This window comes from Artemia sp. Qi Xiang Cuo, chromosome 17 (genome assembly GCF_049724085.1).
Source record: "Artemia sp. Qi Xiang Cuo chromosome 17, ASM4972408v1, whole genome shotgun sequence".
In the NCBI taxonomy this organism is placed as follows: Eukaryota; Metazoa; Arthropoda; class Branchiopoda; order Anostraca; family Artemiidae; genus Artemia; species Artemia sp. Qi Xiang Cuo.
The window spans coordinates 18,604,175-18,631,214 of NC_142810.1; the positions used below are offsets into that span (position 1 = coordinate 18,604,175).

General features: G+C 35.6%; 1 protein-coding gene across 4 annotated transcripts in view; it reads right to left on the bottom strand.

Moving 5' to 3' along the window:
• The window catches only part of LOC148941979 (uncharacterized), a 91,535-nt gene that overhangs the window by 11,261 nt on the left and 53,234 nt on the right, over positions 1–27,040 (bottom strand). For all 4 annotated transcript variants that reach the window (XM_089103048.1, XM_089103049.1, XM_089103051.1 and 1 more), the window contains exons 3-4: positions 17,527–17,887; positions 1,935–2,137 (exon numbers count right to left, since the gene is read on the bottom strand). In XM_089103048.1, coding sequence (XP_088959174.1) covers positions 1,935–2,137; positions 17,527–17,860 — 537 coding nt within the window. In that variant the 5' untranslated portion in view covers positions 17,861–17,887. The remainder of the gene's footprint in view (positions 1–1,934; positions 2,138–17,526; positions 17,888–27,040) is intronic.

A 27,040-nucleotide genomic window follows, 5' to 3' on the forward strand; every position in this document is an offset into this window, starting at 1 on the left:
CTTTGATGATCACCTATCGCAAGGGAAAGATAGTAGCAGGTTTTTAATGGGAAACGCTACTCTTCAAATGAAGCTAGAATGATAGCTTTAGAATTTCAAATAGTGATCCCAGCAAAACACTATAGTTTAAATCTGGAATACACCAAATACGAGAAGTTGATTACACCTATATACCTTTTCTTGTTATATGACAGCACTTCTGTAAAAGTCTTGTAGATAACCCTTGAATTATATTAGTCTTGGGATTTGAAAAAGGTTAACTCAACTAGAAAACAGCTAGATGCGCTTAAATAAACTGCAAAACACTTTAGGTCGGAAACTGTTGTATTCTGTCTTATTTTTCAGCTTACAAGGGTGTGCATCCCTTTTGAGAGAGTGTTTTGAAATTCCCACAAGGGTGGAATACCAGACAAGGACACGGACAAAGGCTTCTGTCAGCATTGGTATACGGTTGTCAGCCCTGGCTAACCTCTGATGAATGTTGTCTCTGCTCACAAATCTTGATTGAAAGGTAGGAGGTACTTCAATCTGCCACCTTCTCATCTATTAAACGTTACCGATTCTGCGTCTAGTAATAAGCAAAGGTGTTTGGACTCCTTTTCCCATCAGGAAAATGCACAAGTTATAGAAAAATGGACAGAAAAAACTAAATAAAAAAAACGACAAACGAGACTGAGGCCAGTAAAGAGAAAAGACAAAAATGTAAAACAACGCGGATAATTCGCCTGCATCAAAACAAGGCGTCTTCAGCACAAGAAGAAAAAGATAAAAAAAAAAAAAAAAAAAACCAAACTAAAACTAAAAACAAACAAAACCACCACCAATAAAACACAATTGGCGCAACTAATCCACGTATTGAAATGAAGCTTTTAGAGTTACTTCAGAGAGAACACCAAAGCAACTGAGGTAAAAATCTAAGAAATTGAAATTACGTTAATTATTCTGTTGCAAAATAATCCTCTTGTTGGCTATTACTGAAGCAAATCGTTTTGGTCTAGTAGGTAAAATAGTCTCCTGGTAATTATTTAAGATCTTAATTCCCTTATTGACTGTTGATTCACTTTTCAAAAGATTATAATAAATTGAGTCAATATTTAAATTTTCCGTGTCCCTATTTATTCAAAGATTAGCAAACATATGTTATTTAATTTCTATGGCTTCCCTCATCCACTGAGCAAAACCCCTATAATTTGAAATAGCTAAGGCCTCATCAAATTGTAGAGAATGATCGGGATGAAACCAAATATGCTCTGCTAAGGCTGAAACAAAAGTTTCGGGAGGCTTCCTTGATTGTAGGGTTTTTTCAATTGAATTACGATACTCAATAAATCTTTCAACAAATTGTTGATAAATCCTACCAATATAGAACTTCCCACAAGAACACGGAATCTTATAAGATCTTCATAGAAAAATGGATGTTGTTAGGATAAATACCTGACCTCTTTTCCAGGTTGCAACTCATCGAGATAAGCCTAAAGTCAGACTTCACTCCCGTAGGCAACCTATTATGGGCATATATTGAAACTTACGGTTCGCAAGTGCACAAGAAAGAACAGAATTTCACTGAAAAACTGGCCGCAGATCTTGGAACCTCAAGTCAGGAATATACTCAAACAGCTTTTAGTTCGGGCATATATGCAGGTTGGCTGCCTCTCATCGCCCTAGAAATCTGGCATTTATTTGTGATTTCCAACAATTGACCTATTTCGGCTATTTTCTTAGATTTATACCCTCTCCATTGAAGCTGTGTATTTATGCCCAATTCAGAATATAGTCTATAGTTGAACCTTCAGATCTGACTATAACTCCAGTTTTTTTCTTTATTAATGTTTTCTTCTTAATTTAGACGTTGAAACGGTTTTTGGTATAAAATTTACTAGCATAAATTAGTTATCATCTAATTTAAATATAAAATTGACAAATGTCAAGAATACCTCTTTATCTATAAAGAACCCCATTGGAGTGTTATAGTCTTTGATTAGTCCAGTAGTTGTAAAAACTAATACCAGGCCAACAATTGCTAGCTCTAAGACGGAGGTGATCAGGAAGCTAACAATGTAAACCATACTTCGATGATTTTTCCCAGCCACAAGTCCAAGGAAACCGCAAACTATAATCATGGCTCCGCCCCACAAACCTGAAAAAAATATACGAAGGATTTGCAAATAAATAAGTTGGAATAAAATATTAAAAACATTGATTGTGATGACTGTTTGCAACAGCTTCTGGAAATACTATGACAATAAAATTCTTGACAAAGACAGTTCAAAGGCAAAATCAAATTATCTGATTGGTTGGCTGAAAAAAAACCGCTGGCACGTTGCCAAGCAGAAAAACCGTAAGAAATTTCCTTCCAATCGTAAAGGGGCTAGTATCTCATCTATTTTTACCAAATACCCTTGGCAATTTTTTTTTCATAGTAGATGGTTGCTAAATAATTAAAAGTAAAACATAATTTCAACAAAAAAGAGCGACCAATGTGGGCTGTATTCGTACGAAAAAATTGGCAAATTATATATTTGGGCAGCCCTAAATAGAATAGTATTAGTATAAAATTTCAGTTTTAAGAGACGGCAATTGATATGAGACGTAACAGGGGTTCTGGGGATTATTTTTTTTCTGACAAAGGTTCTTAAAATCAAGACAAGTCAGTATTATTTTCATAATGTATTCATCCTAGTAGCTAACTTCGAGTCAAATGAAAAAGTCTTCCTATGACCCTTAAAGGCTAAGGGGGTCAAAGCCCTCTTCCCTTCTCAGTTGAAATTACTGGTCCTACTACACAATTCCTCTTATATAATAAAGGAAGCATTGCTAATTGCAAAATTTAATGAAATACGATTTGAGAAGGGTCTATACCTCCAGTCCCTTTACTTTCACCACTAATTTGAAGAGACATTTTAAATGTAAAAAATGACATAGACCTGGGTTTTGAGTCAGGAAAAATAAAAACTTTGTAAGGATCTTAGAAGTCATGTATCCACAGCTTCATCTATCGACATCATTCTTACTCAAACCTCTGATAATCCTATTTTATAATATGTTTTTATTTTGGACGGCCAATTCATGCTGTAGTTTTACTCTAATCACTTAATAGAAAAATTCAAATGCATGGGAGTGACGAATAAATACAATTTCTAAAAATAGGAGGAAGGGATGAAAAATAAAACAATCATAGGCAGCGCAATAGCTCTGCTAAGTATAGAGCGATGTGGGCACAATGTACTATTACTTTTTTTTTCTTTTTTTAGATCAGGGCACTTCGTATAGAAGTTGTCGTTGAAACTTCAAAAAGGGCTCAATAAATTTGAAGTCAAAAGGGCTAGTGCTCTTTTTAACAGTCGAAAGCGATTGGAGGGCAACCAGCTCCCCCCCCCCCAGACTCATCATTTCCCCAAACACATCCAATCAAAATTTTGAGATAGTCATTTTGTCCAACTTAGTTGAAAGGTCCGAAAACTAAGTCTTTGAGGATGACACCCCCCCCCACATCCCTCCAGGCAAGGGTTGTAAGTTATGCCTTGGGGGCATATAAGGTTTTTATAGAAAGTGTGGTCGTACAAAATTCGGATGGTGCTCATTGAACTGCTAATCAGAAGTTCTAGTGCCTTTTTTAAGAGACAAAGGGATTGGAGGGCAGCTATCCCCCCCACCTTTTGGGGGTTTTAGACAAGGACACTGTGTATAGAAGGAGTTATCTTAGAAACTTCAAAAGGGGCTCATTCAATTGGAAATTACAACGTCTAGTGTTCTTTCTAATAGTCAAAAGTGATTGGTGGGCAACCAGCCCCCCCCCCCCCACCTACCTCCATCATTTCACCAAATACATCCGATCAAAGTTTGGAGATAGCCATTTTGTTCAGCATGGTTGAAAAGTCCTGTAGTTATATCTTTGAAAATGACACCCCCCCCAGCCCTCAGTGCAAGGGATGTAAGTTATGTCCCAGGGGCATATAAGGTTTTTATGGAAAGGGAGGTCGTATAAACTTCGGTTGGGGCAAACTGGATTGGAAATCAGGACTTCTAGTGCCTTTTTTAAGAGTCGAAGTGATCAGAGGGAATCCAATCAAAATTGTGAGGTGGTCATTTCATTTACAATAGTCCAAAGAGCATAAAACAATGCCTTAAGGGCGAACAAAGCCCTCCAGAGCCCAGGGGCGAGGGTTGTAAGCTATGCCCCGGGCATATGAGATTTTAAGGGAACACATGGTTGTATAGACTTCGAATGGGATGGGGCTCGTTTGATTGGAAGTCGGAAGATCTAGTGCCCTTTTTAAGAGTCAAAAGTGAAAGGAAGGCGACCAACCCCTCTCAAACAAGCCTATCATTCCCCAAAACACATCTGATCAAAATTTTAAGAAAACAATTTTGTTTACCACCGTTGAAAGGTTCAGAAATTATGTCTTTGAGGATGTCAACCTCCCTACAGTCCTTAGAGTACGGGATGTAAGTTAGGCAATTCGTTCATTGTCTACATATAGTATATATTATTGAAAAAGGTATGCACGTTTGAATTTTTTTTTTCAAAAAAAAAGAAGATAATTCAGGTGAGCCTTTCAAAGAATGTTGAGGGGTGTGTTTAACTAAATCAAAACACGTTATGTGTATACGGATTGTCAAAAGGGCGTAACTCAGGAATGACTTGTTAATTAATTTGGAATTTTCAGGAAATGATAAGGGAAATGATCAAAAAGACAACAATTTGTTTTCAGCCACTACTTCTACAACTACCACTACTACTACTACTACCCCTACTACTACTGTTACCGCACTTCTTCATTCACAATATTAAGGAAAAATATTAACTAAGTCAATAGACGCTATCTGCATGCACATTGTCAAAAGAGCTTATCTCAAGAATTGATTTGGTTATTAAGTTGGAACTTTCAGAGAATGCTAAAGAAGGAAAATCATCCGACCAAAAGGCAATATATGCACACTACTACTAATACTTATATCGCTCCTAAATTTACTACGTCAACTACTACTTAAGTTGCCACTACTTGCAAAGACAATACGTTAATACTGCAGCTGGTACCAGTGCTACCGCTATTACTATTAATACTACAACTGGTAATACAAATACTACTACTATGACTACTATTTCAACTATGCCTAAGAGTATGAAGGTGAAATTTTCAAGGAATTTTCTTTGGGGGTGGGGGAGAGATTCACTTAATCACAACACGCCGTCTGTGTGTCGGCTGTCAAAAGGGCGCAATAACAACATCTTAGAAACAGTTTGGTTTGGAAGTTGATACTAACAGGGTTTGTTATGGGGGATGTTGAACTAACCAAAAGAAAATATTTGCATCCAATTACTACTGCTTCTACTCATACTACTACTGCTACTATTATTATTATTTTTACTACTACTACTGCCACTAAAGCTAAGGCTACGATTATTAATTCTACTGTTACTACTGCTGCTTCTGGTACTAATACTAAGGGTATAAAGGCAAAACAAAGGTAAATATTAAAACTGCATGGAACTAAATCGAAACAAACTATGCCCACGCAGGTTGTTGAGAGGACATATCAGAAATGCTTCAGGAACGGTTCGCGGTATCAAGTTTAAACTTTCAGTGTGTGTTGAAGAGGACGTTGAAGAAACCAAAAGTGATATGTGGATACTGCTACAGATCCTACTACAACTATTACTACTGCGCAAGCTAGGAGTATTAAGGTGAAGCTTTCAAGGAATAATTAGGCGGATGTTGAACTAAGTCAAAAAGTTCTAGTGCCATTTTCAAGAGTCAAAAGAGATTGGAGGATAAGCAGCCCTCTTCCCAAGCCCATTCATTTTCCAAGCACATCCAGTCAAAATTTTGAAACGACCATTTTATTCACCATAGTAGAACGATCCAGCAACCATATCTCTAGAGATATTGCGTATGTCCACCCCCACAATTATGCAATTTACCCATTATTTAAAAATAAGTGTTTCTTTAAAACTAATTCAAAAGTACTGTGTGTATGGTTGCCAATAAGACACTTCAGCAATATATTGAAAACGACTGGGGGTATATTAAGTTGTAACTTTTGGGGTTACTACTATTACTGCTTCTGCTTTTACAATTTAAATAAATCAAAAGAGAGTAAATGTATCCAAGTTTTCAAAGAGCATAGAAAGAATATTTTGGGAATGATATTATGTTTTAATTTTCAAGTCAAATTGAGAAGGTATAAAATTAAATTAAACAATTCTATAGCAACACTACAGCAAGGTAAAATTAGTGAAAACTTCTTGGGAGGGTGTAAAGAGTGAGGCTTTGAATAGATTGGGATGGAGGAGAGGCATGCGTAGCTGTATTGGCCTCAGGTGTCTTGGTGCTGCAGTGATTTGTTAGTAGTAGTGGTAGTAGTAATAAATATAGATACACCTTCGACAAAAAGTTTCAGAAGTTTCAGAAGAAATGTTCGAGATAATATAGGTGAATTTGACAAATCTAAAACAAAGGAGGTTTTCATTTCACTGTTTTAGAATGGAAGGACACAACAAGAAAATTGATAATGAGCGATGTCATATGAAATATAGCTACAAAATGCCTGGATGATTTTTGCATGTATAATCCCGTGAAAACCGCTAATAACAATCACGGTTGAATTGTTTATTAGCCTGAAATAATTGCTGAAGGCCAGTAAGTTAAAAACACTTTGTTTTAAACATCCTTATTTAGTCTCTTGGTAAAACTGACAGTGGTAATAATTTTTTTTCTTTCATTTGGACCATTCTTAATATTTTCGGGTTAGTTTTACTTCTTAATGTTAAAGAGTATGGGTAACTTAAAAGAGTGGGCACTGGCACTTACTATCAGTGCCATGTAGTGTTTGGCAACACTGTGTGACTTTTCAAGCTCTGCAATCTTTTTTCTTTCAGGAACTGAAATCAGACAGTTATTACTAGCCTACTCTAATTTCCAATTTTACCAGTTATACTGATTAAATTAATTATTCTTATTATTACACTGAAAAAAGTGTTATGTGTCACCAAACACTAGATGATGTTGATAGTTTTTGTTGTTGGCATTAGCGCCAGTTCCCACTCTTGTAAGTTACCCATACTCCTTGACTAAAGATAGTAAACAAAAAACGAAAAGCAACAAAATTAACAAAAGGACAAATATATACGGACAAATACCCTATCAATCTCCAACTAAAATATACAAGAAGAAAATAAAATGTTAGAATAGAGGAAGAGCAGTCATACCAAAGTCAAAAATCATAGTCTCTACACAAAGCATCCATTAGATTATTTCTAGAAGTATTCAGCTTTATTAATTTTGTGTTTTTTGCTCTTACATTTCAAAATATAATCCTCTCAGTTACGACAGTAAGCCTATATATTAGCTCAGGTCACCAAAAACCTGGAGACATTGTAGCAGAGCCGACAGTTCTGTCACAAGAATATTTTGCTATTAAAAAAAAAAATAAACAAAGATACTTTGTAAATACCAACATAGATTACCCTTATAGATCTTTTCCCATCTTTTAGTTCAAGCTACAAAAAGGTTTTTTTTTTTGTTTAAAACTAGAGGGACAGGGAGATTTTTTGGTACTTATGCATTATGCGGGCACCACGAAGGAAGTCAAGTTTGGTTAATGCTAATGAAATAAAATAGGATGAATATATAATAGTTTAGAAACAAAATTGGGCTATATATATATTGGCATATTAGGGGGATGAGCGGTAAAGAGTAGCATATATTATATACGTAACCTAACCTAACCTAAGTACCTTTTTCCCTCCCCTAAAACCCAAAAAACAATCGTTTAAACATTGTAAACTCCATGAGAAATAACGCCTTGCAATCAATTTAGTTCTTGCAAATAGCTGTTCGACGGGTTTTGTCGGGTGACTGTAGCATTTCCCGTTTGACATTCCACATACAGTTTATAGCGGTGCCCACATAATGCATAATTACCGATTTTTTATTTAAATGAAGAAAAATTGAAACATATTGTCAAAATGTAGGATGGAGTGCTGACCCCCTTGCCTCTTGGTAAAATTGGTACCACTAAGAGATAGCCACCAATTTCGGTCTAAAAAGTAGGCCTACGAAAAATCAGCAAGAGTAAAAGTTTCATTGCGTAACTAAACTACTTTCCAAGACATTGGAAAGTCTTGATCTACAATTTTACCTTAAAATGACCTCCAAAAAAAAAGAAAAAAAAGAATGCTGACCAATGGTCGACAAAGCGCGGGCACCGATCTCCTAATTACCTGCCTTTGGCCGGGAGTGCAATGCACGATTAGGGGCAAATCATCCAACCCTTCCTGTGTATTTTGCCCCAATTTCTCTCGGCACCCGTTTGAAGGTGGGTAGACTCTGGCTGAGCTTACATTGACTTTTTTTTTTTTTTTTTTTTTTTTTTTAGTGACATGGTTTCGTATTGTTTACTAAAACAAAGTTTCGAGATATATTACGGCTTTTAAATAATTTACCCGAAACTGTCACCTTCTTGTTTTTTTTAAGAATTGACAATTTAATGGAGGGTAATCCTTAAGCCCGTCAGCTGTACCAGTCTGGAGTTAGCTGGTCTACTGAACCTGCCAAAATTTTACCAAGTTTTATCTACACCTACTTACTTAAAGCTAAGAGAAATCTTGAAAACAAGATAATTTTGACTAATTGTTATTACAGACAAATGTTAGCTGAAATCATATAACAATGTAGATTGACAATCTCAATTATTACATTCTTTTCCAAATTTTCAAATGGACTCAACAGGAACTGCTGTAAAAGTGGCCCTGTTCCTTTTTCCCATATCTTATATGCTAAATTACCGAAGGTCCAATGTTAACTAGTCTTCCGTACTCACTGGCTCAACCTAAATTGACTCAACTCAAATTTACGTTTCACGTCAAATTATGTATATTCCACGAAATTTGTGCAAAACTAGCCTGGGCAAATTAGAACATTTTTGACGACCAATATCTGACCCACTTATAAGTTTTAAAATATTTATTCGTCATTAATTTTTATCGCCGGTCTTCTGCCTTTGTGGGAGCCTCAGCCTTCAGGGAAAGAAGCCTTGACTTCAATAAATTTGGCTCTACATTAATTTACATTGATTCAACCTATTTCCTTTCTAGGTCCAACCCAAGTCTCGCGTACAAGTGACAGATTTTCTGTAGTGGCCGACTTTGGAGCCACTGTTAATTTAACAAACTTAAAGAGGAATGCTTTGTTTAAAAAAAATAACTGTATATTTTAATATTAAATGAGTTAAAATAGAATTTTCCCCGCTCGTTTCATAGACCTGAGTGAATCACCTTACTTGGCATCGAGGTTTCAAACTGTTACTAGAGCTCCATACTTCACGGACAGAGGCTTCGACGTCACAACATTTGGATCAACCAACATCTAGATTGATTCAACTCATATATGTTGTGAGTTTCAAGTACTGTTGCCATATTGGATTATTTCCCGCCAATCTGGCGTATTTTTATGGTGACTGGCGGGAAAATTTAAGGTCTTGGTATATTTTAATTGACCTGGCGTATTTTTGGTGTGAAATGGTTTATCTGAAAGAAATTATTTTCCTCATTTGGATCCATTTATTTTTTGTCATAAAACGAAACTGTAACCTTCGTATTTCATTCAACAGTATCAGCGTATTCTTTACTTTCATAATAATTTTATTACTATCCATTCCGAAAACTAGATCATCAAAAACCAGACAAAGGAATTTGACATAGCCAATATCAATATCATTTTCCCCTCGTAAGACTATAGGAGTATAATTTCTTGATGTTCAACTAACTTGTATTGAGTTTAGATAACGAAATGTCGACACAGCATACCAGTAAGATAGAAAAAAAAAAATCTTGAACAACGAACACCACTGCCTGGAACGCAGACGTAGTGAAATCACCAAATCTTAGGATAAAATCACTAACTGTGGCAATCCCAGTCATATTAAGCCAAAACACTTTTAGATGAATGAAATTATTACAAGCTGAAACCTGAAATCAGAGTTACCATCTTTCAAGGCACGTCAGCTTTTCAAAAATTGTTCAATAAAAAAAAAAAAATACAATTGCAAAGAACGTTTAATTTTGAATCAGATTTTGTCACCCGAAATGACGGGGTACGTAATTATATTGACTGATTTACTTTTCTTTTATTTAGTAGCACCCCAAATAGAAGGTTGATTATAGAAAAGCGATTGGTAGCTTTAAAGTAATAACTTGGACCAATTAGTTTATTCTACAAGTATAAGTGCTTTCATGCTATACATCTTTTAAAATGTTTTGAGGGGCTAGTAACTTAAGTTTTAATTTACACATGGAATCAAGGAAGAAGAAACTTTTGAGGAACGGTCAGGCGGTTCGTAGCAACGAACTGTAAGTAGCCTAACCAGCGATGTGGCTCGATAGTAACCGCGACAGTTTAAAAAACGGAATTTTGACATCAATAAATATATCGAAAGAATTTGCTTATTATGCGGATTCCAAATATATAAGATTCATTAAGTTTAGTGTTACTTATCAAAATCTACGAGCCTGAGAAAAGAAGGAGCAACATTAAAACTTAAAAAGAAAAGAAATTATTACGAATATGAGGGGATTGCTCACTCTTCACGCTAAAGTTTTGGGACCCTTTAAAAAAAGATTAGGTACTGCTCCATTAGCTGTAAGCCACTTGAGAAGTGAAGTTTGGTTATTCCTAATGAAATAAATCAAAGTATGATGGATATATAATAGTTTAGAAGCAAATATGTATATTAGGGGGATGGGAGTGGGGGGGGGGAGAAAGCATAGAATATATTAAAAGCGTAACCTAAACTAGGTACCTTTCCCTTCCCCCCTCTAAACCACAAAAAACTAAAGTTCCAATATTGTAAACACAGTGAGAAGCCACTGTTTGCAATCTAATTCTCCGCTGAAAGAACCTGTTTGATTAGTTTCTTTTATCATCTATCTCTCGTGGTTTACAGCTAATAGAACAGTGCCAAAGATTGTTATTTTTGATCTTTATAAAGTTTATTAAACGGCCCTTGTGTTTCATGAGACATTCCTGAATAATTGGAACGGAACGTCAAACTTTAGCGTAAAGAGCGAGGTATTTAGGAGGAAGTAACCCCCGTCGTATTCGTAATAATTTTTGTTTGTTTTAAGTTTTAATCTTGCCCCTCACTTTCAATTGAAAAAATCATGTTTTTTTATTTAATATACATATAAAGGAATTAGGATTTTATGGTAATTCCAAATTGCTCCTTGTTTCTGCTGTTATATTTTGATTGTATGCGTTTTACTTACTACAAGTCTTTATATGTGCTAGAATTTGAAATATGGTATTATAGAAAACAATTCACATAAAACCATGTTATTGCAAAATGTATATTTTAACAATTTGTTCATATCACTTCTTGTGATTTACGATGTAAAGTTTGAAACTATTTTTGTCTTAAATTATTATAAATATTTTGCGAAAACTTTTTTTTAAGCATCTTTTAATATACTTTACTAAACAATTTTTGAAAACATGACGTGCCTTGACAGATGATAATTCTGATTTCGGGTTCAGCTAGCAATAATTTCATTCAACTAAATTTGTTTGGCTCAATACGACCAGGGTTCAGGGTTGCCACCGTCAGTAGGATTTTATTAAATCTAGTAAAAAAAAAAAAAAGAATCTAGTAAATTTCCTGAAATCTAGTAAAAAGTCACGATTTATAGTAAACAAATTTTTTTTTTTATTTTCCATGAATTCAGGGAAAAAAATTATCGTAAACATATGAGAATTAACAATTTTTGTTTGTCTGTTTTACAATTTACAATCAACCTGCCAGGGTTGACGTTGGTACGTCCGCGCAGTGTTGCCAGGTTGGGCTATTTCCCGCCAATTGGGCTATAAAATTTTCAGCTTCGCGGGACAAGTTACTAAAACCCCGCGAGGCGTGTTTTTGGGCTATAATGTTATAAATCTCGCTACTTTTGGGCTAGAAATTCAATTCGCTTGAAACCCAAAAAAAATTGTGTTTGAAAATTTTATCTATTTGTCCATTTATCTTCTTTTATATTCGAACCACAATATCAATATAATATGTCTTGATTGTGGTTATCCCTTTTTAATTTTTGGGTACCCCACCCCATATATTCATCATCATTCTTTAAGTAGGCTATGTAGAACGTCTATTCTACTATCGCGATAAACATAATATATACGCATAATGCCGTGACTGGCCTGACACCTTTTTTCTGAGAATCTGCTTCTGGCTTCTGAATGCTAGACGCAAGAAATCAGAGTGAAAAGTTATCGAAAAATGTAATGAAACTTCGCATTCTGAATGTTTCGGAATCACAACAAAATTAGCCAAGTAGACAGGGTGAATTTTGTTGGTTTTGAAAAACTCAATCAAGGGGAAGGATCTCGGAGTCAGACCAAAACAGGAACAGGTAATTTAGCTTAATTGTAACAGTACACAGAGCTGTTCATAGGGTTGGTGGTGTCTGGGGAAAATAAAAAATGTTTAAAGTAATGATAAACGATGATGAAGAACAAGTATATACAGTCAGAACACGTGCGTCAGCAACATTTACAACGAGCTAAAACAAAAGTAAAGAGCAAAGAAACATGTGGTTCGAAGATAAGCTGCAGGAAGAATTAAAACTACTCAAAAACAAAAGGGAAAATCAAAGAAATATGCAGCTGAAAGATATGCCACAGCGAGAACAAGGGAGTATGTGGTTCAAGAATAAGCGGAAATGAGAATTATCTGCAAATGCGAGACAGTGAGCATCAGAAAGTGTAAACAATTGTGTAAACATTAGTAATTTCATATACGGAATAAATTCTGTTCGTTTTAAGTTTTAATGTCGCTCCTTACTTTCAATTAAAGAAAAGCTTGTTTTTTTATTTTATTTCTGATCGTTTTCGAATTAATGCAGTTGTGATTTTGGGTCACCGTACATGAATAGTTAAAACTAAATTTGCATATTAATTTTACTTTTTTGGCTAAATGGCTTTCTCGAAATTTTGTTCTGGCGTAACTTATGAATTAACTTACGTAACGAACTTTTATATTCGTATGTTTTTATTACGTATATAGATTTTCGACTATGCTGAACAAAATGGCTACCTCAAAATTTTGATTGGGTGACTTTGGGAAAAAAATGAGCGTGGGAGGGGGCCAAGCTGCCCTCCATTTTTTTTGGTCACTTAAAAAGGGCATTAGAACTTTTAATTTCCGTTCGAATGAGCCTTCTCATGGTACTCTAGGACTATTGTATCAATACGATCACCCCTCGGAAAAAAACAAACAAATAAAGACGCATCAGTGATCTTTCTTCTGGCAAAAAATACAAAATTCCACATTTTTGCAGATAGAAGCTTGAAACTTCTAAAGTAGGGTTCTCTGATATGCTGAATCAGATGGTGTTATTTTTATTAAAGTTCTATAACTTTTAGCGGTTGTTTCTCCCTTTTCTCGAAAATACGAAAATTTTTCTCAGGCACGTAACTTTTGATGGGTAAGACTAAACTTGATGAAACTTATATATTTGACATTATCATGAAAATCTGAATCTTTTGATGTACCTATTGGTATCAAAATCCCGTTTTTTAGAGTTTCTTTTACTATTGAGCCGGGTCGCTCCTTACTTACAGTTCGTTACCACGAGCTGTTTGCGTCCCAGGCAGTGGTGTTCGGTGTCCAAGATTTTTTTCTATCTTACTGGTATGTTGAATGTCATTAGTCATTGTTTGTCATTCGGACACTGCAAAGGACATTATTTAGTTAAAAAATTACTTTTTTCAGCCTTTCTGTACTTTTGAAAGATGAAGCAAAGCTAGTTTAATATACAGTAGGCTAGTGCGGATTTTATTACAGGCTGAGGATATCCCTACTTCGCTATGCAAGGTAATAAGACCTATAAAATCATTTATGGCAACTATAGTTTCAAGCCAAGTCTTGCGGACGCAAGGGGATGCCTGTCAAACTAACTGGGGCTCATGTTTTTTTACTTGACAAACTTTGAAGTAAATGATTATAAAAAGACGAGACAGCTATTTCTTTTATTCCCCTTTTTGGTTTTCATTGGTTAATCAGGATGATCCAATATTTTCTACTTATGGAGGAAAATTTTGTTTTGAAAGTTGTAATTAGTAATATAGTACTTTTTTAGTGCTAAATTACTGACAAACAGGATTTTCACATCCAACTTCATAGAATAGTGTTAATAACCTTTCTCGGATCCCACATGGCTCTTTTGTCCTTCAGAGCCTGATATTTTACGGACAGACTTTTCCGATATAAAAATCAATTTTAGTTAAACAAAGTTTAGCAATCAGTTTTGAAAAGACAAATTTTAATTTTTATCATGGAAACTGTCATAGATGACACATTTCTGGGCCACTGACGTTTCAAAAATGAGCCAAAACTAGTATTTAAAGTTGTGCCGACTTAAAGAAAAACTTGGTAGAAACTCTTTTCTACGAATACTGTTGCAATTTATCCAAGAATTTGAGCTTCAGTGCAAAGGTTAGAAATATATGAGAAATGGAAAATGGGTTAAGAGTCCACTACTATAATTTTTGTAAAGAACACGAAAAATTAAAACAATGATTTAAACTTCATTTTACTGGATGACTACCGTCAATCATGTGCATTCTTTAAGTTATTGCAAGGATCTATATTAGTGAACTACAAAAGTATATCAAGGATTTCAGCCTTGGATTTCACCCAATTACAAAGCGTAATTGTTACTTAAGCCGTAATTTGCAAATTTTAATTACAATTTCTTTTAATGATGGCATTTTTTTGCTGATTAATGCTTGAAGGGCATTTTTGATATCTATTGGACATGATACTAAAGTCAAATTGGAGTTAAGGAGTCCAATTAGACTCTATTGAACTCCTATTAAACTCTAATGGAGGTCAAATCTATTGGGGTATTTATAAATACCGAGGTGTAAGAGATGGCAAGGAGTTTAGATCGACACACAAAGATATACAAACAAAGATAGTAACAAAAAAAAAATGTTTTTACAAGTATGATCAATTCTAGTAAATATAATCTTTTTTTAAAACAAGCAATAATTGTAGCCTATATTTATTTATGTAATTGTTGATGTATTCTTTTTTGTTGAAAACACCACCATATTTTTTTTTCAATTGGTATACTGCCTGTAAATTTTTGGCCTGAAAAAACGATCTGGATAGGCGAGAGTTTGGAAAAACTCGTCTAGAGCTTTAATTTTGGAAAATATATTTCAAGTGAAATATATATATGGAACTCATTTCCATATACATCTATAGAGCAAACTTCGCCATTTTTCCCCATGTTATCGTTTTTGGTATTTATGACGGATGCGAAAGTATACAAAATGATGAGTGACTCCAAAAAAGCTAAAGCAAGGCATGCAGCAAGCGACAGCGAGGTTCAAATTGAATTGCCAAGGAAAATGTTACACAACGACATCTGCCTTTAGAAGACAGAGCACAATTACAATAGAATGAAGAAACGCGTTATTTTATCATCAGTGACGGATAAACAGGAAGAAAGAATTGAAATCGCACTAGAGTTTCTTATTTCAATTGAAATTTCTGATTTGCCACCCTATGACTTAAAACCAAAGAATGAGACAATAATTATGCTAATGCGATATTTAGATATTTTAAAGGATTCATGCAACAGAACATGTTTGGTTGTTACTAAATTATATGCAAAAGGCATGGAAAAAAACGTCTGAGACTCTGAGGTAATGATGAACGAAAACGAAGCACAACAAGATCTACGTTAAAAGACATGCAACACGGCATCACAACGAGTCAACAATAAAAATGATGTTCATGCAAAATACATCGATTGTTCGTTGAAAGGCAATATTCATACTTATAGTTGCCACTATATATAAACCCAGAATGTCTTCAATGAATCTTTTAAGTGACTAGCAAAGAGCTGCTTAAATATATTTCTTTAAATATAATTCTTCCTGTTGACAAAACCCATAGGAAAAATCCATAGAATACTAACTTATTAAGGAAGAGACTAGGCTGGAAAGCTACCTGTATAGCGTCTGTGTTTCAGTTTTGAATCCCCTCCTAAAAACTCTAAGTTTAAAAACCAAAGTTTTGGAAAATAGAATTTTTACTTCTCCAGATTTAATCAATTAAACAAAATTTTAGTATATTAACAAATTTACTTTTATCAGCTTTTTCTTAATTTATTGAAATAGTGGCGTTTCAGACCCCGTTTTCAAGCACCGGGCCTTCAAAGTATACTGGCTTCGACAAAAATTGTTTTCAGGTTCTTCGTGTTCAACCCAGCCAAAAACACAAAAACATTATGTGTGCAACAAGTGCCCAACTCCGTGTTGGATGTGGGGTTGCCTGAAAACATAGCTTAGTAGTTTTTGCTGTGGTGCAAGTTCAATTGCTTGCCCTTGACAACAGCATAAAAAACTGTTAGACAGTTCGTCATAGAGAAAACTTGTCAAGGGGACAACTTATCATGGAGAAATATCATCATACCATAGTCATGAAAAAGTAACCTAGGCATATGAAGGTTTGCATAATAGAGCAGCGGCATTGTTGAAAGGATTAGAGGTAACTTATGAAGGGATAGAAATACTTCATGGCCAAGAGATAGTCGGGCCAAATTTATTTTGGAAACATTGAGCAACAAATTTTTCAGATACATTTATTCAGACTTAGATATTTTCACTTAAGTTTGAAGTAAGTAAGAAAAAGTAGAGCTTAGCTCAATTATTATTATAGCTTATTTATTTTTTCACCACCCCCCAGACAGTGGTGGATCCAGGGAAGGGGCGAGGGGGGCGTGCGCCCCCCTAACATAGTTCCCAGTGCTATGGTAGGCATTTAGTTTTTACGGGGGTGGGGGTTGATATTTGGAAAAAGACTTCTCTTGCCAGAAAAGCGTTTTGTCCAGTGGCACATCATATTTTGATAAGAAGTGGCCTCTGTAAAAATATTGGTCGAAGTTTTTAAACATTATGTGGGTTCAGTGGGCCTAACCTCCTAAGCCGCACTGCTTACGTACAGGGGCGTAATTAACTATGGGACAGGGGACACCTGCCTTTCCCATAACTTGGTTTGCCCCCTAAATAACATTTAGTTTCTTCAAAAATCTTGTCAAAACTAAGATAATCCTGCATAATTCAAGCCTCCACAGAGGCTGGTTAGTTTTCCTTAGTAAATCTTTGCCTTTATGGTGCTATATGGCTCATCTTTCAGTGTCACTGGCATTTTCACTTGATTTTGAAAAATTGGCTTCAACTTTGTCCCCCCCCCCCCAAAGGATTTTGACGAAATTACGTCACTGCATTCGCACCTGTTCTGTTCTAAATCTTCGATATGATTAATTGATTATTTAGGGCATAGTCAAACATGACCATTCAGTGCTCACAATTTTTGAATTACTGTAATCCCCAAATTATCCCTTGAGTATATGTTATGTGTGCTGAGTGTTGTGAATTATAGCCGAATTAACAATTTAATCCTTAATATAAACATCCTTATGTCAACACAATAAAAATGTAATCAAATTGTTCTTACCTGACCCAAGTTGTGAATATGTCGCCTTTTCAAAAATTGCCAGGACTCCAAAGGCAATAAATAATAACCCCATCAATACTTTTGCCATGCCAAACGCCAATGCCAACTTGGCAGGAAAATATTGGCCACGCTCCTTTTGGAGAAGCTCCACTTCATAATTGGCAGTTTTTACTGATTTCCAAGTAACACCAGCAAAGTTCAAACCACTACTTAAAGCAGAAACTGACTGAGGGTTTTTGCCAGTATTTGCGTTGATACTATTTGATGGGCTCGAACTAATAGTATTAGCGCGCAACAGCACATCTCGCATTGATTCAGTTCTACGTGGCTTCATGTTTTCCTGATTTTTGTATAAGAATTTCTAAAAAAAAAGTAGTTTTTGAGAAACATCTGAATCACTGGTGACTATTAAAAATCAAATAAAGTACAATAATATAAATAATAAAAGTAAAATAAAGCTTGTCCGTAGCCAACTAGTCCGTGGATATTTTATATAGTGCTGTCACTATACCGACATTTCTTAAAAAACAGTATTTTCCTCCACAAAAATATAATGAAAATTAACAATTGTACTTCATGTTAATATTCTTGTGCTTATGGATCTCAGTTTTCTGTAAGATTTTCGAGAACCCGGTTTTCTTTCAGGGAAATTTCAAAGAAATAGGGGATAGTGGAAGCATTGCTTTGATAACCAATACCATCTATAGGCTCTTAGTTCAATTACGAAACAAGAGAAAACTATATATGATGATCAGAACTATTAAGCGATGAAACTTATTTGGCCCTCGGTCATGACAGAACAACCGCTGGACAGCCGAAATTTTGACGTGGAATACCTTTCATCCCTAAAGGCTCTGATGAAATCATGGAGACGTGCACAATGGGCAGCTTGCCCAGGAGTGCTACAAACAAACAACAAACAAACAACAACAAGCGATGAAACTTTTCGCAAATTATCGTTTGCATTATAATTTTCCCTTTTTCTTGATGTTGTGAGAGTTTGTTAGCTTTTCGTTATGCAAAGAAAATAGATGACGCAGTAGTAGAATGTATCATAGGGAAGAAAGTTAGAAAAATAGCCAGGAATATTAGAAAAGAAAAGGACTCTAAGCTTGGTAAGAATAACAAATTTTTATATGATAGATCTTGCGATAATAATTGAACTCAATGGAAGTAAGAAAGCCAGTCATTAAAGTATGAATGAAGGAGTTGTGAAATGCAGTGGCGCCCCTAGATCTTCTGGTGCCCTGTACAATATAAATTTGCGGGGTCCCAGTGGCTATTACAACAAAAGAGCGTATGGCATTTATGTCATTCATTAAATTGAATTTTATTGTGTGGGTGTTTTTGTGATCACGAATGTGATTTCAAGGTAAGTTTTTGCCAAGCAGTATGATGAATCGTTCTGTGCGTTATTTACAGGCTGCACAGAGAGGGTAGAGCATTCTAATCTCAGAGTTGAAATTCTGACTTTGGACAATTTATTTTAATCATGGATATTCCTCTTAATGTATTTAAATTCCCAGACTTCATAAATATCCAGACTATATCTTCTCCAGACCATTTTTCAATTTCAGGTCAATATAACGAAATTTCCGATAGCTTTTGAACTGACATAAGTAGATACACAACTATATTCCATTAGGTTCAAATAATGAAAGTGAGGAAATATGATGTCAGGTTTATACGGTCAAATTTATGGGGAGTCAAATGCTGTTCTTTTAAAGACAGTTGAATTCAACTTCATCTCAAAACTCTCAACACTTATACTTTTGTGAATAAGACCCTAATATTGCATTTCAGCAGATAAGGAGGTTCGATTTTTTCTGGAGACGGATCAAAAACATCAACACAGTGAAATAGTTAGTTGGATTGCTTAACATGTATGGATACTACTTAAAAATCGTATAGCTTAGGGGATCTTGGGAGGTTACGCACCCCCCCCCCCCCCTTCGTGAAGTTTCTTGATTAAGATTCTACTGTTTCAATTTTTTGAGATTAACTTCATTTTAAAGAAACTTCTAGGAACACTAGCTTCATTACAGAAACGGTTTTAGGGCTCATATACTGAGGGGGGGGGGGCAAGATATACAAAAATAATTTTGTGGCCAATTAAGAACCTTAATAGGAAAGTAAAAAAAAAATAATGTCAGAAAAGCTGGAGAGGGGCAGCTGCCCCCCTGCCTGGGCCTAGAACCGTCACTGCATTATTACCACTATCCTAATTATTTTACTTGATAGATATGGACGCATTGAGTATGCTAAAGATTTTCACCACTAATTTGTCTTTTGGTGATTTTACGTGGCAAAATTGACTGGGAAAGTTTAGTAGGATAGCTGAGTTAGTGTTGAGCGATGTTCGATATATTGGACCAAATATTGATATCGAAACATAGATATCGATGTCATAAACGATATTTGTAAATTTCCGACCATTTTCAGGTTTTTCTGCCATCCATCAGTGAATATTAAGCAGAAAAGATCCATCATTCAAAATTGTATGTTTGCAACGGTCATAAAAGAGCCGATAAACAACATGGTATTTACATGATGGTGAGCCAGCTAACCTTATTATGTTACCGTAAACTGAAGACTGACAGGATTGATACAAGATGCTTAGGTATATAGGAATGAATTTATTCATGTTAAAAATCTTCCTGTACCATGTAGTAGTCTCTAGGGTTAGTCTATATCTGAAATCTAGGAAGGGTAACGAAGTTCTGGGGGCAATGGCGTTCATAGAATCCTGAATGAGAATTTGTGAAAAACTTTCCAGGAACCGATAAATACAAAAATGAAGAGTCTAAAATTTGATAAGGTTGGAGATGGATGGAGCAATTTCAGTAATATGGCCCTACTTTGTGAAGTCGCTGAAAGTGTCATAGGGAGGAAAGCTGAAAATGCAGTTAGGAATAATAGTAACAACTCTTAATGCTTAGTAGAAAGGAGTTGGGGTTTGCAAAAGAATTATTTAAGGGAAAGGTTTATATGAAAATAAAATAAATATAAGAAGAGTGGAAAAAGCATTAAATTGTGAATTAAGGAGGTCTGAAATGGAGGCCTTGGATAAATTGCTGAAGGTCTAGAAGATGCAATCGGACGGCATAAAAGTAAAATATTGTAGTACCATGTTAAAAATTGAGGAATAGTAAATCTGGACTTGTCCCAGTTAAAGATAGGAACGTTCTACAGTTAGTATAAGGAAGATGTCAAAGAGGGATGGGCAGAACATTTTGAGCAAGTGCTAAAGCATGGCAAAGTTACAGCAAAAGATATGGAATAGACTGAAAAATTTTGTGACACTTCAGAATTGAAGAAAGGTTTATTTTGTGAGGAAGAATTAGTGACAGCGGTTGTTAATAAAAGGACGATGAAATAGTAAGAACCCAGGTTCCGATAGGGTGGCAAATAGGTCGTTTAAAAAAATTCAAATGAATTTACTGAAAAAATGAGCATTGTCAGTTTAATAAACATATGCTGATATTTATTCCTTAAAATCTTAATTAATTTTTGATTTCTTAAAGTTATAAAAGTGAAAACATTTAAAAGAATTTTTTTCAGTAAAGTACAAATTATATTCTGGCTTTTAGAAAGCATAGGGTTTAGAACCCTACTCATATTAATTTTTGCTCGTTTTGAGTGTGACTTATTTTAATTTATGTTTGTTTCGGGTTTCACTCATTTATTGATACTGATTTGTGGTAGTTGTATGCTTGCTAGATTATTTGATTCTATCTTTATTAATTTTTGGTTTATTGGAGTTCTTTACTTTTTTTTGAAATACTTATTTTGTGCAAAAAGTTTTTTGATTAATTTCTGTTCGTTTTATGCTGACATAGTCTTTTTCAGGGAAAAATAATTAGTCTCTCCTAGAGTTAAACAACCATACCTTCCATAAAAAATAAAAGGGCAAGATTCCTTTCAATTACCATTCGAATGAGCTCTTTCTGAATTTTTTACGACAACACTTTCTATAAAAACATAATATGCACCCAGGGCATAACTTACAACCTTAGCTCTGAGGGCTGTGGGGGGTTGTCACCCTCAAAGACCTTATTTGAAGAACTTACAACTACGTTCAACAAAATGGCTATCTCAAAATTTTGATTGAATGCGTTTGGGGAAATGGTGGGCGTGAGAGGAGGGTTAGTTACCTTCCAATCACTTTGGAATATTAAAAAGGGCACAAGCACTCTCAATTTCCAAGTGAATAAGCCCCTTTTGAAGTTTCTACGAAAACGCTATATATACAAACCTTATATGCCCCCAGGGCATAACTTACAACCTTCGCCCTGGGGGCTCTGGGGGGTTTGTCATCCTCAAGTACATAATTTCCAGAACTTTCAATTACGTTGAACAAAATGGCTATCTTAAAACTTTGATTGGATGTGTTTGGGGAAATGGTGGACGTGAGAGGGGGGTTAGTTGCCCTTCAGTCACTTTCGACTATTAAAAAGGGAACTAGCCCTTTCAGTTTACAATCGAATGAGCCCTTTTAGAAGTTTCTACAACGTCACTTTCTATAAAAACCTTGTATGCCCCCAGGGCATAACTTACAACCCTTGCCCTGAGGGTTGTGGGGGGGGGGGTTTCATCCTCAAAGACATATTTATTTGATATTTAAGATAGCCTCAAAGGCTATCTCAAAATTTTGATTGCATTTGTTTGGGGAAATGGTGGGCGTGAGAAAGGATTAGTTGCCCTCCAATCATTTTTAACTATTAAAAAGGGCACTAGCCATTTCAATTTACAATCGAATGAGCCCTTTTTGAAACATCTACGAAAATACTATCTATAAAAACCTTATATGCCCCCAGGGCATAACTTACAACCCTTGCCCGGCGGGCTTTGGGGGGGGGGGGTGTCATCCTACAAGACCTAATTTCCAGAACTTTCAACTACGTTGAACAAAATGGCTATCTAAACTTTTTGATTGGATGTATTTAGGGAAAAGGTAGGCGTGAGAGGGGGGTTAGTCGCCCTCCAATCACTTTTGACTATTAAACACGGCACGAGCCCTTTGAATTTACAATTGAATGAGCCCCTTTTCAAGTTTCTACGACAAAGCCTTCAATAAAATCCTTATGTGTCCCCAAGGCATAGCTTATAACCCTTGCCCTGAAGACTGTGGGGGGAGTCACCTGCTCAAAGACAGAATTTCAAAAATTTTCAACTGCGTTGAACAAAATGGTTATCTCAAAATTTTGATTGGATTTGTTTGGGGAAATGGTGGGCTTGGAAGGTGTGTTAGTTGCCTTCCAATCACTTTCGACTATCTAGCCCTTGGGGTTAGTTACCCTCCAATCACTCGACTATTAAAAAGGGCACTAGTCCTCTCAATTTCAAATTGAATAAGCCCCTTTTGAAGTTTCTACGACAACGCGATTTATCAAAACCTTATATGCCCCCAGGACATAATTTACAACCTTTTTCCTGGAGGCTCTGGGGGGTTTGTCGTCCTCAAATACATAATTTCAAGAACTTTCAACGACGTTGAACAAAAAGATTATATCTAAACTTTGATTGAATGTGTTTGGGGATATGGTGGGCGTGAGAGGGGAGTTAGTAGCTCTCCATTCCCTTTCGGCTATTAAAAAGGGCACTAGCCCTTTCAATTTCTAATCAAATGAGCCCTTTTTGAATTTTCTACGACACAACTTTCTATAAAAAAACCTTATAGGTCCCCAGGGCATAACTTACAACCCTTGCCCTGAGGGCTCTAAGGGGGGTTATCATCCTCAAAGACCTAATTTCCAGAATTTTCAACTACGTTGAACAAAATAGAAATCTCAAAATTTTGATTGAATTTGTTCGGGGAAATGGTGGGCATGAGAGGGGGGTTAGTTGCCCTTCAATCACTTTCGACTATTAAAAAAGACACTAGCCCATTCAATTTTCAATCGAATGAGCCCTTTTTGAAGTTTCTACAACATCACTTTCTATAAAAACCTAATATGCCCCCAGGGCATAACTTACAACCCTTGCACTGAGGGCTATGGGGTGTCATCCTTAAAAACCTAATTACCAAAACTTTCAACTACGTTGAACAAAATGGCTATCTAAAAATTTTGATTGGTTGTTTTTGGAGAAAAGATTGGCATAAGAGGGGGGTTAGTTGCCCTCAAATCACTTTCGATTATTAAAAAGGGCACTAGCCCTTTGAATTTCAAATTGAATGAGCCCTTTTTGAAGTTTCTACGAAAACCTTTTCTGTAAAAACCTTATATGCCACCAGGGCATAACCTGCAACCCTTGCCCAGAGGACTGTGGGGGTTTGTCATCCTGAAAGACCTAATTTCCAGAACTCTCAACTACGTTGAACAAAATGGTAATCTCAAAATTTTGATTGGATGTGTTTGGGGAAAGGTGGACTTAAGAGGGGGGTTATTTGCCCCCGATCTCTTTCGACTATTAAAAAGAGCACTAGTCCTTTGAATTTTCAATCGAATGAGTCCTTTTTGAAGTTTCTATGTCAACGCTTTCTATAAAAAGTTTATAGGCACCCAGGGCATAACTTGAAGCCTTTACCCTGAGAGCTGTAGGGGGACTGTCATCCTCAAAAACATAATTTATATCTTGAAATCAACTACGTTGAACAAAATGGCTATCTCAAAATTTTGATTGGATGTGTTTGGGGAAAAGGTGGGCGTGAGAGGGGTTTTAGTTGCCCTCCAATAGCTTTCGACTATTAAAGAGGGCACTAGCCCTTTTCATTTTCACTGGAATGAGCCCTTTTTCAAGTTTCTACGACAAAGCTTTCAATTAAATCTTAAATACCCCCAGGGCATAACTTAAAAGGGCTCTGGAGGGATTGTCATTCTCAAAGACCTAATTTCCAGAACTTTGAACTACGTTTAACAAAATGGCTATCTGAAAATTTTGATTGGATGTGTTTGAGAAAATGGTGGGCGTGAGTGGGGGTTTAGTTATCCTCCAATCATTTTCGACTATTAAAATGGGCACTAGTCCTCTCAATATCCAGTTGAATGAGCCCCTTTTGAAGTTTCTACAACAACACTATCTATAAAAGCCTTAAACGGCTTCAGGCGTTGCTGGATGAAATATTAGCAGAGCAGAAAAGTTTTTCTGTCTCAATAATTTCCCTTCAAGATGAAGTTAGGAAAATATCAGCTGAAAATGCGAATCTACGAGAGGAATCTAAAAAGCTTCGAAATGATCTAGAGCAAGAAAAATTGCGGAATAGCGATTTGGAGAGTAAGCTTTTGGACATCGAAGTGAGAGAAAGAAAGTTGAATTTGATTGTTCATGGTCTGCCTGCTGAAAAGCATAATCAATCAGTGACTAGCAACGTAAAGTCTCTTCTTTCTGACAAATTGCAAGTTACCGAGGACATTTCTCTTACCAAGTGTTATCGCCTTGCGAGAAATAGTAGTTCAAGCATCACTAGTAGGAAAACTAGTGTTCGACCGGCCCCTGTTTTTATACCGCTAGACACAGATCATAGCATTCAGGCGATTCTCAGTGAGGTGAATTAGTTGAAGGGTAGTGGAATTCGCATTTGCACCGATCTCCCACCAAAGCTAAATTTCCTACGGGATGAGCCATTGTCTGAGGGAAAGGACATGGGTGATTCGGTTTCGGTTCATCTTACGCGTATTAAACAAAAAGGGAGTAAATTATGGCTCGAGTGTAAAAAGTCTCCGTCTTCACAGTGGGTTAAGATTGACTGGTTACGGTGATTAACAATGACATTCGTTTGGTGAGATTATTTTTATTACTCTATGTAATGTTTCTCTGTTCATAGGATCTATTATTTTTATTTCTTGTGAGGTTTTACAAATTGAAAAGTGAGAAGAAAGATATGTAGTCATAATTAAAAAAAAAGTCGCACTTAAAATGCTTTAATCGTCCTCTGCCTCATCCGAATTTAAATATCCACTAGTATCGAATTCTGAATGAAGGGATCTACTTGTTTCCATTTTTTCATAGCCCGATTTATATCGCTGGGGATCACCCAGTCATGTACTCCACTTGACGACCTGAGAACAAATTGCTTCGTTTTTATCAGGGAAACACTCGAGACATTTAGCCTATTCCGGTTTTTAGTTTTGATGATCGACAAAATCAAGAACTGTCTCTCTGCTCCAGCACTTGAATGGGGCAAGCTGCAGAGAGTCAGAAAGAACTTGGGCAAGTATGGAAAACGTTCGTTTCCAACAGTGTCTTTAAAAAGGGACAAAGCTAACTAACAAACGTAGGAGCTAATATCAGAGTATGGGAAAATTTTCTGAAAACAAATTAAGCCGGCATACCAGTCCTGATTTTAAATAGTTTGCCTTTCAAAGCGAGTATTAAGAAGAAGCCTAGAGAAAAGTAGAGATTTTTAAGCGCTAGGGTTGACGCGAAATCGCAAAATGAGAGCAATAGTAGCCATAATATCTAACATAATTGAAATCAGATTTTGTAATGAATGGACCCAAATTTTTTCCCTGAATTCATGGAAAATAAGAAAAGTTTTGTTTACTACAAACCATGACTTCACTAGATTTCGGGAAATTTACTAGATCCTCTAAATTTACTAGATTTTTTTATTTTACTAGATCTAGTAAAATGCTACTGACGGTGGCAACCCTGCGCTACAGTCTACAGAGGTTCTAGCAATTCCAAAGGTTAATCTGAGTGAAAACCTGTTCTGATACACCGATTAGTAAATTTATCACCCAACACTAAGCTGAACCCTAGAAAAAGATTCATCGTCTTGACGAGTATGTCAGCTTTTCAGAAAAATAAATACAAAAATATTACCAAATAAGAAATTAAGTGAAAATTCACAGGAAAGTTGAGCAACTAATGTTGAGCATTTTTTCTTAATTCGAAAATGATTTTGCCTACAAATATTCGTCAAAAAATTCCAAAATATAACTGTTTTTTATAAATTATTTTTTTATTTTTAAAATTACAAGTTTAATCTTTAAAGTGTAATTGTAGACAAATAAATGTATATATTTGAAATATAAACGCGGAAATCAGCACAGTCTCAGTATTGAACATTCTGGTTTCACCACACACAAAAGTACTAATTAAAGCCAATCAAGGCTTACAAATAAGTGTGGTTCTCTCTCTCCTTCTCAGACCCTTAGAAAATGTTCCAAGAATTTCTTATAAGTTTTCAAAAATTCAGCTCCAGGGATATAAGCAAACAAATAGATGTAAAAACAACTGTGTGACGCTATGCATCGATTTTATGAAGCTAAGCGATTATTTCTTTTTATGCTGTCAGTGGGTTAAAGGATGACCAATTTTATACGTGAGGCTTACTCGAGTGTATGTTTGGGGGGAGCGGGGAAATTAATGTCTCCAATCCGCAAGAAAGAAAATACTCAAGAAGAAAAATCAGCTGGATGGCTGTTTTACTAGTTGGTTATAAAACATAAATGCAATTTAACAGGTTGGGAACGCATAAACATTAAATTTCATAAGGAAATATTCCTAGTAATTTGCATTCTATTTAGTTCTCTCATTAATAGTCACATCTTTTAAGGTAGTTTGCCAG